Source organism: Stegastes partitus, unplaced genomic scaffold (genome assembly GCF_000690725.1).
Source record: "Stegastes partitus isolate 25-593 unplaced genomic scaffold, Stegastes_partitus-1.0.2 Scaffold124, whole genome shotgun sequence".
NCBI classification, from domain to species: Eukaryota; Metazoa; Chordata; class Actinopteri; family Pomacentridae; genus Stegastes; species Stegastes partitus.
The window spans coordinates 48,987-63,459 of record NW_007577855.1 but is presented as its reverse complement, the minus strand read 5'-3'; the positions used below and the strand labels follow the sequence as shown (position 1 = coordinate 63,459).

The window sequence follows — 14,473 nt, the reverse complement described above, 5'->3', positions numbered from 1 at the left end:
TTTCCTTTGTCAGCTGGCAGCCCATCATGAAGTTCATCAACGACCAGTACGAAGTCTACCTGCAGGAGGAGATCAACATCAACAGGAAGAAAAGGATCCCAGACTCCAGGGTTCACTGCTGCATATACTTCATACCTCCCACTGGCCACTGGTGAGATCACGTAATAAAGAGCGGCGTCCTTGTTCCTAAGTGCCCCTCTTTTATTTCCCACAAGTACTGAGATGAATCAGGCCCTCGGGGAATCTCCCATGACCCAGTGTCTGTCCACAGCTCTTTAACCACGTCCCTCTCCAGCTTCTTTTTTTTTTTTTTTTACATCTCACCCTCTCATGACCACATGTGGAACTCATTCTCTCCTCAGAGACACTTCAGAATCACTTGAAGAGTCAGATTTCACAAAGACTTGGAACTCCCACTGTAATGCCTTCATTATTGATCTGTCTCCTTCCTCATCCTCTCTCTGTTTAACTATCTCTGATTAAACGGAGACATGGGGACACCACGGCTCCGTCTGTAGTAGAATCACTGGTGGGCCTCTGTGCCAGTAGAAGAACAAACTTGGAGCCTGAGCAGGGAAAAAAAAAAAAGCGATTGTGTTTAGTGTAAATGATGGTTTGCAGAAATAAAACTGACCACGTCTCTCTCAAGTTGTCCTTAAAGGTCGTGTTGAGCAAACAGTTGGAGGCTGTTTGCATCACTTGCATGACGTTTGCTTTGGCTCGCTTCAGTCGTGCTGAGATAACTCAAGCCACATTCGCTGCTTTGTCAGTGATTGGACTTGCTGTCTCCCGGTCGACTCTGTAATTTGCTCGACGTAACGGTGATGCGTCCTTACGTGCACCGAGGAGGACACGCAGCCGCTTGTGCAGATACACGGCAAAGCTCGGAGCGTTAAAGGTTCGATAGGGGCGTTATTGTGCAAATGCAGATTAAAACACTCGCGTGCAGCAGCTGTAAACATGCCCTATAGCTGCATGTCCAAAAGACAGACCCATCCGCTGCTGCTGCACATTTCTCTGCGCCAGTAACTCAACAGTTGTCCACTTAGACGTTCTTTCTCCGAGCGGGGGGATGACATGCGCGTCCCGCTGTTTGACAGACCCCCTCATCATCTGCTCACGTCGCCACAGCTGCTGCTCCAGAGAATGTGTGCACCGTTGTTCATGCGGAGCGAGGCCCAAGCAGTGGACTCAAGTGGGCAGCGGGCATGCTAGCACTTGTGCGGATGCCCTGGATGCGTATCGTCTTGCTTGCAGCTGCAGAGTTCAGCCAGTTCAACACCCTCTACTCACTCTTTCGTTTCCAATCTCCAACGTCGTGTCCATGCAGGCTGTAATCAAACTGTCACTGACACACACACACACATGCGCTTTACATAAGCGGACGTGCACACTTCACCAAAACACGCCGGTGAACACGAGGAAGTTCACACTCATCTCGAAATTTAAGATGCAAACGTCTGTCAGGAAGTGGTGTCTTCCTCGCAGCCAGGTGACAAATACAGAGCTACAGTTAAGGGTTGCAGTTGTACTTCTGTGCACGGAAAAATCGTTTTGTATCAGCAGCAGTGATCCTCCCTCTGATTTTAGCTGGACTCATGAGAAAAATAAGTACTAGAACGTATCTAAAACCTCTAAAATCTCACTCTTTTAGTCTCTTTTTTTGCTTATTTTCTCGTCTTCACTTCACACAGTAATGTCAGTTGAAGTTTTAAATTAGAGCCTGTTACCAATTACACACAGACGCAGCGCCAAAAGCTTCTGGATGCTTCTGCCATGTGACCAAGAATGACAGGCAGGAAAATGATGACAGAATGAGGTCTCATAGGCCTCTATCACTGAAGATGTGCAGTTTTTTGGGGGGTTTATTTTTATTTACTGCTTTTTTGTTTGAAGCTTCTTAAACAACAGTTTGTATTTATCTCGACTCCAATGCAATTTGCAAGCAATTTACTTTAAGTTGCGTCTGTGGTTTCAGATAGAAGAGCAGCGCTCAGTGAAGCACAACACAGTCTTGGCATCGGCAGCCATTTCCGATAATGGCAGAGTCAGCCGCACTATTTTCCCTCTGGGTAGCCTTGTTGTTACCTCATTTAACATGTCGTTCCTGAGAAAAGGAAGGCTGCATTTTGACTCTCATCAACTCACAACTGGTTTGTGATCCATTATGGAAAAGAAAGAGGGGAGGGAGAGGGGAGGCTGTTTGAACTGTGCTTGATAGTTTTCTCCACGTTTCATTTGAGCAGAGAGCTCACCGTTCTCAGTTTATTGAAACATGACTGCTGTTTTGTCTGTCTCAACCACACAAACTGGAGATTTGTGCATGCATGCAAACATATGATTGCACATCTGTGCATTCGTGCATACATGTATATTTTATATTTACCGTCCATATGCTTGTGTGCGAGGAAACATGTGTACATATGAAGTGTGCATGTTTGCCCACTCATGCATGTGATGCAGCCCACGTGCCTGTTTGTGCATTCTTACCTTTGTACATATTTATATTCATGCATGCAGTTATAATTGACTCTGACACAGAACAATCATTAACCACCCGTGTTTTGGTCTTCCTTCTCTTTTCTTTAACGTCTCGCTCTCCATCCTCTCAACATTTATGTTTTGTCCCCAGAGGGTTCGAATGCACCACTTACGCGTCATCTCTGTTTACCTTTGCTCTTGCTCCATTTCTCCTTTGCTCTACGCCACGCTCCGTGTAACACATGTTCACCAGTGTTTCATCCTATTTTGATGGTGACATGTCTGTCAGTGGCTGTGCAGAACCAACCAGGCCTCCCCTCCAGCTGCCCCGCAGTCTTTGAACCGGGCTCGCCTGGCTTGGCTGAGGCTAATTGGAGGGCAGAGCAGACAGCATGAAGAGAGGCTGTCTGGAGGAGCAACTGGAGGCAACACTGAGACCAAAAAAAAGGAACAGAACAGAGATGTAATGTGTAGAGTAGCAGGACAACCCTAATCACTCCTACACTGGGCAAGATCGCAGGCTGTTGACAGGAAAAAGTGAAAACTTTAGTGGAACACATTAATACACAGAGGATCCAAGAAGGCGATGAGGAAAATGTGCTTTCATCCAAATTTGCTTTGAGTTAAGCAGAAGCAGAATATTAAAGACAAATGGGAACATGGCAGACAACGAGCGGCAGTGCAACGACTGTTTAGTGAATTAAGTTCTTCTACAATTGACTGAAATCAGACTTTGGCAAAATGGTTTCAGTTGGTGTAGAAAAGACTAACAGCATTTACTTTATGATGTTAGTTTCTCTCTCTATGTATAAATGGAGATAGAGATATAGATAGATATTTGTGGAGTGCCGCCAACATCAGAAACCAGGATGGACTGAATGTACTGGAACAGACCATGACTGCCCTCTAATGGTGGGAGTGTTTTATTACATCCATATTGTAAAAATTCTTCTTCCTGTAGTTGAAGATATTTTCCTAATAGCACAGAGATAAAGACAGAAAAAGAAAAAATATTTAGATCCAAGTGTGGAAGCCACAGTTTTGTCTCATAAACAAGAAGAATAAAAAAAGACATGCATCTTGGTTTTCTTTGAGCAGATATGCAAACATCTATGAGTTGTTTTCCACCTAGTTGCTCCTCCTGCAGCCCCATACACTTTAATGTCAAACATCCAAGCTGCAGAATCATATAGTTGCAGATAATTTTGAAGTAATCTTGTATCCTGTCGTGTGTGTATTCCTGCAGCCTCCGGCCTCTGGATGTGGAGTTCATGAGGCGCCTCAGCAAGGTGGTCAACATCGTCCCCGTCATCGCCAAGGCCGACACACTCACCCTGGAGGAGAGGGACTACTTCAAACAGACGGTGAGAGCAGGCAGTGTATTTCTGGACGTGCGTAGGCGTCTGAATGACAGTGGGGTTTTTAACCAACAATAATTTGACCTGGTTCTCGCTGGTGACATTAATAGATCTGGTTGCATTTTCCTGTCATCATAAAGAAAAAAAAAAGAAAAGCCTGTAGCAGCTCTTCAAAATAAAATAGACGCATCAGTAGGTCAGTTGGCAGATTCACGTCATAAACGCAGGTGTACGTGTGTCATTAACCACCGCTTGGTACCACAGAGAGCTGCCAGGCAACACAAACCGAAGCCACCTGGACAAACACACACATCGTAGCCGTCCTGGGAAACACTGCGTCATCCTCCATAACGGTTACACTCTGAAAATCATTCCAGACGGAAGCGTTTAAAAGCTGTTTATCTGACGCATTTATTTTATGAGCGGCAACTGTAAGGTCCGGCGCTTTTTTTTTTTTTTTTTTAGATGTGGAGCTTCTGCCCATTTGCCAGCTGAGCATACAGGCCCTTTAATACCAGTGGATTATGTGCACAATGCAGCACTGAAACACGACGAGAAAGAAAGAAAATCGAAGCTAATAATGAGCATTAATCATATGTTTTGATGCCTCAGTGGTAGCTCATTAGTTTACAAGTTTTGTTAAGATTAAAATATTAAATGCATCGACTCAAATGATGATGACTTCTGTGTAATCAGATGTTTAGATTTATTGCACATCCCTGATTTTTCATGTGAGGTTCTAATATCTCCTTTAACTTTAGAATTTTAAATCCTAAGACAAGCTACACTAAATAAGGCGACGTGATCAAATTGAGCAAACATATAGAGGCTACACTGCATTCACTCATTCATAAAAGGCAGATCTTATCTCAGCTCTGTCACTTCTTGTTCCTCTGGGGTGCGTATCTCGCTCGTAGATTACAGCTGTGTTATTATAAGCAAACATGCTAGACTCCTCGGTGTGATAATCACTGCAACCTCACAGCCCTCGCCTTCTTATCATCACTTTCCCTCTACACCGGGGTTCTCGCTCCACCTGGCCTGAGTTTTTATATATTCTTGGCTGAATCTCTTTCCTCAGTGTGTTGCTGTTGGACAATTCTCAGTCCGCGGGAGGCATTCTGCCACCTGCCTTCCTCCATCATTTCCTTCATCTCTTCTCTCTATCCCCTCTTTCAAGAATACAGGCTCCCCCGACTGCTTTATTCATTTATAGAGAGGTGGAAGCACGACGGGTGTCTTGGCTGCCATTTTTCCCTCTGATACCCGGAACAGCGTCCAATAAGAACAAAGCAGGGGTTGGCCCAGGCCCTGGCACAGAGGAGGAAGCCGCGGGGCTTGTAGCCGGATTGTTGTGGTTGGCCGCACATGCTCTGTGTGACCCTGAAGATTATTGACTAAAAGCTTCTCGTGCCAAATGTTTTTTTTTTTCTCCTCCCATTTTCCCCTGAAGCTACTTAACATGCAAACAGTATAAGAGGGCTTCTTTTTTTTTTTTCATTAAATGTTGGGTTTCTGTGTGTCCAGCTGTGAATGCCTGCTCACATTCCTCTAACCAACAGTTGATGTGGCTTTTTTTCTGTTGTAGAATTTCACTTGCATCCTATAATGTAACCCTGAGAACTGCTTTGAGGATAAACAATGAAATGTTTGATCCAGGACCAAGTGGAAATTGTCAGAGTAGTAATTGTGGGAGGAAACAGTCATTCATTAAAAGGACATTTCTGTCAGAAACCTCTCTGTTTTCCAGGCCTGACTTTCAGCCATTATAAAGACATACAGAGAATACGGGTGGCTGTTTTTTTTTTTTTCTTTTTTACTTCTCGAGAGCGGTTAACCTCCATGTTAACTCCTCCGTGTCAAGGATATTAGAAACAATTTAATGTCAGCACCAGCCAGTATAACATAACCAAATGTTTATTCAAGTACTTTATACGTGCACGGAAACAGAGTTCAGAACCACAATGGAGTGCGTTTGGGTAAAATGGTAAATGATTGATTGTACTTCCCCTTTTTTTTTTTTTCCTCTCAGTCTGTCTCAAATCTCATTATGTAAATCTGTGTAATGATGATGTAGCATGATTTTAAAGACTGCATTAGACTGATAAACTATCACATCATATGTAATTGTGTGTGCTGTCACAATGGGGGTTGGTTTTTTTTCTGATGTTTTTGTGTGTCGTTGTGCATTTAGATTCGGGAAGAGCTGCGAGCCAACGGCATCGACGTGTACCCTCAGAAAGAGTTTGACGAGGACGCAGAGGACAGGATGATCAATGACAAAATCAGGGTAAGTTCTCTGTTTTGGCTTCAATCAGTTCAGATTTCTGCAGCCACAGTGGAGGGAAGCCTCCTGTGGCTTCGGCACAAATGTGCGTTTTTGCAGATTTGACTTTGAAGGGTGAACCTTTCCTGTGTTTGCTCGGGAAATCTTAAAAACTGGGATTGCCACAAAAAAAAAAAAATCATTAGCATGTTGTTGTAGAGAAGGCAAACAAACAAACATGAATCACTGAGCATGTGTGTGTTTACATGTGTGCATTGAACAGGAGATGATCCCTTTTGCTGTGGTGGGCAGTGACCAGGAGTACCAGGTGAACGGGAAGAGGATTCTGGGAAGGAAAACAAAATGGGGCACAATAGAGGGTAAGTTATATGAATCCTAATGCAAACATATGCACAGCTGGATGCTTTCACTGCCAAACAGACAACTGGAAATGAATCACCAGGGAGATCAATGAACACTTTCTTACAGAACGAATGCAGACCAACAGTAGTCTAGTTTTTAAGCATACGACTACGTTTGGACCTAATAATCTATTCTAATGGTTTGCTATAACACTAAAACCATTTCCCGTACTCATAATTGGCACATGCCTGTCCAGATGACGGTGCCAAAGCCATCTAGCGTCCCTCTTCGCAACATACGAACACCAACAAGGTGAAGCAGCTCCGCAAAAAAAACAGCACAAGTGGAAACTTATTGGCTGCAGCTTTAAAATCCGTCCCGGCTGCAGCCTTCAACCGTCTGTTGTGCGACTACCAGGTGCCTGTTTACATAAGTTTCTCCGAGTCTGTAACTAAGGAGAGCATGAGACGGGAGGAAAAGATTTACTGGGACTCTTTGTGTCCTTTGGGATGACAGGCAGAAACATAAAACACACACACACACACACACACACACACACACACTCAGACTGCCTCACAGACACACTTGCACGCAATAACTTTGATGCAGTTTACATTTGTTGGCCCGTGCTGCACGCTAACGCTGCCAGAGAAGTTCTCAGCGAGCGAGTGTCCTTACGTCACCCTTGGGTGTGTGAGAGAGAGAGAGAGAGAGAGAGGACATCTGCCTGCACAGAAAGTGAGAATAGAAGAAGACAGCTGAAGGAGGCCTGGACGGGGGGCTATTACTGCTTAACAAACACTGTCTCCTTCTGAGGACGCCCTTCAGCAAGTCCTCTGCGGAGCGCACTGGGCTCCAGTTTATTGGCTGTCCTATAAACATGGTGCAACGTATAAATTATTCTGGGGGGGAGAGAAAAAAAAAAACATTTAATATCATGTAAATTAGACTATAGAATAAAGGGATGCCTTATCTATGATTCAGTGGGATGGCCACTAGGAGTGCGACCTTCAACGATATCTTGACAAACATGGGAAACTCAATATATATCGTCTTAAACAGGAATTATTCAGCGCTTAGAAATTATTAAAACAACGTACGGGAATGCGAGTCTTGATGTTAACCTCTGAGCAGGAAGCTCAGTAGATTCATAATTTCAACGGTTGTTATTTATGCATCCAGGTGTTTATGTAGGCCTCCTTTAAACTGAAAAATGCATCCGTACAAAGAGTTTTCTCCTTCAAAAAAATGTCGCTTTCAAGACAGTGCAGCGACCTCTTTTAACATTAGTACTCTCTCAGCAAGCCAACTCCATAGAGGTGCAAGTTGAGGTGAAGTAACTGTGGGACAAACGCAGTCTTGTCCGGCACAAAGAACAAAGGCTTCATTCTGGTACAGCCAAGAGGTAAGAAAGAAGAAAAAAGTAACGGGAGAGGAGAGAGAGAAGGGAAGCTGCCGGAGCTGCTGGACAGCGCCGGCTTCATAAATTAGGCCTCGGAGGAGAAACCAGAAAGTCTCCATATATCACGAGTGGAGAAGAAAGTATTTATTTTCAGTGGTTGAAGTGCGGGGGGATAAAGCGTGAAGTGGGCATGCATTTAAACTTATATAGGGGAGAGCCCTGAATGCCACCCCAGGAGCAGACAGATACCGGCGGTGCAGCTCGTTACAAGTTAGTAGCGTGTGTTCCCTTGATGCTACTAATCAGCGTTCACAGACCCAGCAGTTATTCCACTCGTCTCCTTTCAAAGAGAATTTAATTTCCTGCCCCGGATTTCAAAGCTTTACATAAATAGCAGCCTCCTTTATTTCATTTTCACCCTTGACATAATCTATAATTCAAACATGTGTTAGCCCTACTGGAAGTCAGCGGCGGCGGCGGCTTGTCATGGGGAGTTTGTTAAAACGTCTTACTTAAAGTTCTCCAATATAGAGGGAAGCTGAGATGTATTAAATTACTTGAAAGTGGAGGAGAGTGTTATCTTGGCTTAAGAAAATTGCTGGAGATGTCATGTTAGAGGATGCCCTTCAGTTGACTCGTGCGCAACGCTGCCATCTTTTGGTGGTTTTGCGGCAGAGCACTCAAGCAGGACCGGACGGGATTGTTTTGTGAGTTTCGTCTCCTAAACCCGAGTCATTCATCTGTTTCCTCTTTTCTCTCTTTGCAGTTGAGAACATTGCACACTGTGAGTTTGCTTACCTGCGAGATCTCCTCATCAGGTGAGCCTCCATTATACTCCTTTGTTATTATTTTTTTTTAAATTCTGACCTATAGGGGCATAACAGGATTGGAGTAGAAGCACCGTGATACACTGAGCCTCCTAATAGATCAGGAGTCGCTCACTTTATCATGTGGAGGTGCTGAAATTAATTGAAAACAGCGATGATGATAAAGCTTCACTTTCCTGCTAAAATCAATACAAATGAGATTCCTGTAGACGTTTCGAGCGCTTGCAAAGACACAGGAACTGCTGCTCAGGTTTCTCCAGTGAATCCTTGCGTTTAAGTAGCATGCTGGTACAAGACGACCTGCTTTTCACTCTTTGAGTGTGTTTTTTTTATATATTACTCTCACAATATGCAAACATTTGCAGCATTTTCAGCTTAAAATATCCACATTAATTGCACCAAATATGGAAGCTGATGATGTAGATAGTGACATTAACATGGGAAGAAAACACTTTTACTTCTACACAGTACTTTGAAAAGTTTTTGGCTTCACACGGAAACCTTATGACTCCTTTTTGGGGGCATAGCTGTTTATTATAAAGTTTTATATCAGTGTCCACAAAAAGGTTTGATGCCCTTTAACCCTATTCAGGACTTTCATGTTGCCAGACGTAGAGGGTCAAGAATTTGTACAAAATATTTGTTGGTATTCATCATAGACATTCATACTATGTTAAATAAGTTTTCTGATAAGTTGACGTATTTTTGGTTTCAATGACAAATGTCCCTCTTTTTATATTTAAAAAAAAATCTTCAAAAATATAAAAAAAAACAAAACCGATCACCTAAACCAAATGGCCTGGGGTCCAAATAACCCCACAAAAGTCCTGAATAAGGTTAAAAATCAGTAGGTGAGAGGGAAACCAAAAAAAAATAGCAAGAAAGAAGCCAGAGCTGAACGCTGATGTCCATCGTCATGTGTCGGACCGTCACACATTTATCATTTTTGGCCTTGATCATCTGAGGTCGCTGATGTTAGGTGTTCCGACCGCAGGCCATCTCTGCTGCTCTCCCTACTTGAATTTAGCAGCCCACTTCTTTACGGTTGAATAACAAGTCTTCACCAAGTGTGTTGACCATGTTTGTGTGGATCATTTCTTTTCTATGCACATACTTAATCGCAGCTCTGGCTTCTTTCTCGTCCATTTCTTGGTTTCCTTTTCGCCTTAAAGGGTCTCACCTGCAAAGAAATGACGGCTAGCGTTTTCATAGACAGCGATATAAGTCTTTATAGTACATAGTTATGCCCCCAAAACAGGAGTTAAGCCCCTTGTTTGCTGGCTGACGTTCTGAGGTACTCACATAGTCACTTGCTGAAAAGCAGGGGTGTCCAATCCTGGTCCTCGAGGGCCTCAGTCCTGCATGTTTTAGATGTTTCCCTCTTCCAACACATCTGATTCAAATGATCAGGATCGTTATCAGGCTTCTGCAGAGCTTGGTGATGAGCTGATCATTTGAATCAGGTGTGTTGGAAGAAGGAAACATCTAAAACATGCAGGACTGTGGCCCTCGAGGACCAGGATTGGACACTCCTGCTGTAAAGCCTTTAGCAATACTTCCATTGTTCTAACTCTGTCTTTTTTTATTCACAGGACACACATGCAGAACATCAAGGACATCACGGGCAGCATCCACTACGAGACGTATCGCGTCCGCCGGCTAAACGAGTCCAACATCCACTTCAGCGCTCACCTGTCTGACGGTCCTGCTGTTCAGCCGAAGGCCAACGGTCAGCCGGAGGAGCAGCCGCCCATCGCCCCGCAGGCCAACGGAGTCGCTGCTCAACACGAAGCCTTGTCCCACGAGATGTAGAGGAGGGGGGAAGCCAGTTCGCCAGTTTATGATATCAGGACACAGCCAGGCACAAAGAGCACACACTCACACATACATTCTGTTTACATGAAAAAGCCCACACACACACACACACACTCATGCTGTGAAGACCATTTTTGTTACCTAGAAGGACTGCCTAACTACAGCTTTTAATTTATCAGGATATTACAAGACACAAGATGGAGAGTAAATCCCCCACATTTTTCCTTCCATGGGCTGTTTTCTTATCTTTTTCTTCCACGAATACAGTTGTGAGCAAAATGGTGTCCTCACTGCGACCCACATGCTGTACAGAACTCTTGTTTTTTCTTCCATCAGTTGAGTCTGCATTCAGGATTGTTTACAATAAACCGTGACAGTTGTCAGATCGTGGATAATCAGAGTTAAATCCACAGATATTTCATCGCAGAGAGCGTCGGCTTTTATTACAGCGCAGCCGTGGACTGTCGCGGTGGGGTGCAAAATGGAATATATGTAGATGTAAGCAGCTCAGCAGTGGAGCAAGATTATGATCAGACTCAATTAGTGTGAGGAGAAACAACATCCAGAAGAAACGAGCTTGTCGTGTGCAGAACGTCGCAGAAAGTTTGGCCGTCCAGGTGGGGAGAAACGTCACAACATGAAGCACAGCGTATGAGATGATACTAGATTCACCTTAGAAATAACTTAGTGCCACTGGCCCGGTCCGCTCTGTGTTGTGGTGTATAGTATTGTATAGTTGCTAGGGTTAGGTAGGGATATTTAGATTAGGTTTATAGTATTACGGAGAAAGGTATTGTCGACACCTCCGCACTGTAGAATTAAAAAAGAAAGCAATAGCAGTGTGGAGCAGCTTTCGGAAAAATGAGTCCCCCTCACCCCCTCCTCGGTAATTTTTCCGTTGTGTTGCGATGTTTTTAAAGCCTCTTTTTTTTTTTGCCAAACCATACTGTCTCTTTCTATATAATGCCATTGTCGTGTAATACAGTCATATGTTGCATTTTGCATTTGCTCATTTACTGTTGTATTTTTATTGCTGATGTTCATATTCTAATATTATTGTATAAGATCGGGGTGCAGCTGTTGTCCCACGCAGCCGTTTTTTTGTTTTTTTTTTGTCCATTTTTCTGACTTGTCAAGCAAATAAAATTCTTTTTTTTTTCCTGTTCTGTTTTAAAGAGAAGCACATACAGTATATAGAGTTGATTTATGAATAGGTATTTATGTGTATGTTTAATGTAATCCGCTTAATTCAACTTTCATTCCAGCTGTTGGCTTCCAGAAGTTTGTCGCAGGTTTTAACCAGTGATGATCGTTTAGGCGTAGACTTATGTTTGGCTTTTTTTTTGTTTCATACAGTTTGTTGTACCCCTGTTTGCGAGACTGCACTATATCTAGCAATAAATGACCTTACCTGAAATGAATAATTACACCCAATCCTGCCGGTAGATAATGGTGAGAACAATGGTGACATTTACATTTCATAAGCATTTTTATCAGAGGCAGCTGCTCTGCTCCAAACTGTGAGGAACAATTTGTGCCTACAAACCTGAAATTACACCCATAAAAATCACCAAATGTCACAATATTTCAGCAGCGTTTCAGAATTTTTCACATTTTCCAGCTCGAGGGATATTTTATAGAGGCTACGTCTAAATAAAACAGTCTAATTTCGAAAGTTTTACGTCAAAGCAAAAGAATTTTCCTTACACACGAGATATTAAATTTTTAAAAATGAGAGAAGTATTGTCTCTTATCCAGAGAACGTTATTGGGTTACACTTTGTTTACTGTTGTAAAGTTCTTGTGTAATTTGTCATGGTATTATAGATCAAGGTTTTATCTTTGATATGCTATCTCAAAGAATAAAGATTGATATTTTTATTGTTTAAAGTTGATTGTCTTTATTGTCAAAGATGCAGAAATGAGGAGTGGTGGCTTTGATTGCAAAGCTTGAACTGATTAGATGAGTTTTCATATTTTTAAAGTCGAGAAAAATGTCTCAAGGAATAAGAGTTAAAATCACCGTCATTATCTTACAGACTGCAGCTTGTATCCAGTTGATGGTGTCAAAACTTTTTCACTGATGATCATTTGAAGCAAATGTACATATATTGAATTTTTAAAGAGACATAATACTGTATTATTAGGGAATATACTGGTAATCGCATTGTTTACTTCCTGGAATATATCCCAAACAGATATTACTTCTTTAATGTTGTTTGGGGACTGCAAGGTGGCGCAGTTGGTAGCACTGTTGCCTCGCAGCTAGAAGGTTGCCGGTGGGGGCACCGGGATCTTTCTGCGTGGAGTTTGCATGTTCTCCCCGTGCAGCGTGGGTTCTCTCCGGGTTCTCCGGCTTCCTCCCACAAGGTCCAAAAACATCCATCCATCCATTATCTATACGCTGCTTAATCCTCATTAGGGTCGCGGGGGGCTGGAGTCTATCCCAGCTGACTTAGGGTGAAGGCAGGGGACACCCTGGACAGGTCACCAGTCTATCACAGGGCTACACTTAGAGACAGACAACCAAGCACACTCACATTCACACCTACGGACAATTTAGAATCACCAATTAACCTCAACATGTTTTTGGACTGTGTGGGAGGAAGCCGGAGAACCCAGAGAGAACCCACGCTGCACAGGGAGAACATGCAAACTCCACACAGAAAGATTCCGGTGCCCCCACCGGGACACGACCTTCTTGCTGCGAGGCAACAGTGCTACCAACTGCGCCACCTTGCAGCCCAGTCCAAAAACATGTTGAGGTTAATTGGTGATTCTAAATTGTCCATAGGTGTGAGTGTGAGTGTTCTTGGTTGTCTGTCTGTAAGTGTAGCCCTGTGATAGACTGGTGACCTGTCCAGGTGAACCTGCCTTCACCCTGAGTCAGCTGGGATAGACTCCAACCCCCCATGACCCTAGTGAGGATTAAGCGGTGTGTAGATAATGGAAGGATGGGTGGATGTTGTTTGGCCATTGTAATTTGAAACCTACTTTCTTTTCACATACATCAACGGCAATAACAAATGCCAATGTGAGAAGTAAAAAAATCTCAGAAATGCTACTTAAATAAACAAACTATTCGCATTTTTCACTTTCACATTACATTTCAGTGAGCCAACCAACAAGCACTGCACCAACAATCATTATTTACTGATTAGGCAAAAAGATGGATGCTAATAGAGACACAACACATTGCAATACTTTGGCCAACTGTGTCAACAATATGCTCGGCTTGTTGGTGCAATGACAGCTGACCATAAACTACAGTAAAGACAGCAGTTCATTTTACTTGAGCGCTGTTCATAATAGAGCGCAATCATATATAAAAACATGCAGCACCACATTCACAGCAAAAAGACCCGAGTGAGAGGAAACGTGTCATTGCAGCAGCATCACACCATGTTCACATAGCACTGGTTTAATAGGGCCTCTCATTTACACCTCCTGTCACACTCTTTCTCAACTACCCCGCCGATGGTAATGTGTTGACAGTGTTGCTTGTCGAAGGTCATTACCATCCTTTCACACGTTGGGGCTCCTGCTGTGGCTTTTGCTGCCGTCTCTGCGTCGGATTCAGTGGGTTGAAACTGCTGAGGACGCCGCCGCCGTGGTGACAAATGACAAATGTGAAGGTGAGAGACAATGAAACTTTCAGAAAGATCAGTATCTATTGAAAACTCACCTAACGTTGACACCTCTATCTAAACAGTTTCCCAGGCAGCCACCCTGAAGCATGAAGGTGAGTGATAATGACATCTCTGACAGTGCTATGACAGCGGCGGATCCACTGGCTGGCACAGGTACTAGACCAATTTAGTGGTGCATATGAACTGACGTCTGTACTTTCTCACTGGTGCAGCAGATTGTCATCTTGTACACTGAGTTTTTCCAATGGAGATTTGTGCCCACCAGCAAAAAGGGTTGGACAGTAAAAAGATGTTTTGAAGGTTTAAACCCAC

At 43.4% G+C, this 14,473-nt stretch overlaps 1 protein-coding gene across 6 annotated transcripts in view; it reads left to right on the top strand.

The window, feature by feature from the left end:
- The window catches only part of LOC103354881 (septin-9-like), an 80,832-nt gene extending 68,431 nt beyond the window's left edge, over positions 1–12,401 (top strand). For all 6 annotated transcript variants that reach the window (XM_008278466.1, XM_008278465.1, XM_008278464.1 and 3 more), the window contains 6 exons: positions 14–151; positions 3,728–3,845; positions 6,034–6,129; positions 6,389–6,485; positions 8,637–8,688; positions 10,290–12,401. In XM_008278466.1, the coding sequence (XP_008276688.1) occupies positions 14–151; positions 3,728–3,845; positions 6,034–6,129; positions 6,389–6,485; positions 8,637–8,688; positions 10,290–10,509 (721 nt within the window). In that variant the 3' untranslated portion in view covers positions 10,510–12,401. The remainder of the gene's footprint in view (positions 1–13; positions 152–3,727; positions 3,846–6,033; positions 6,130–6,388; positions 6,486–8,636; positions 8,689–10,289) is intronic.
- The last annotated feature ends 2,072 nt before the right edge of the window (positions 12,402–14,473 follow it).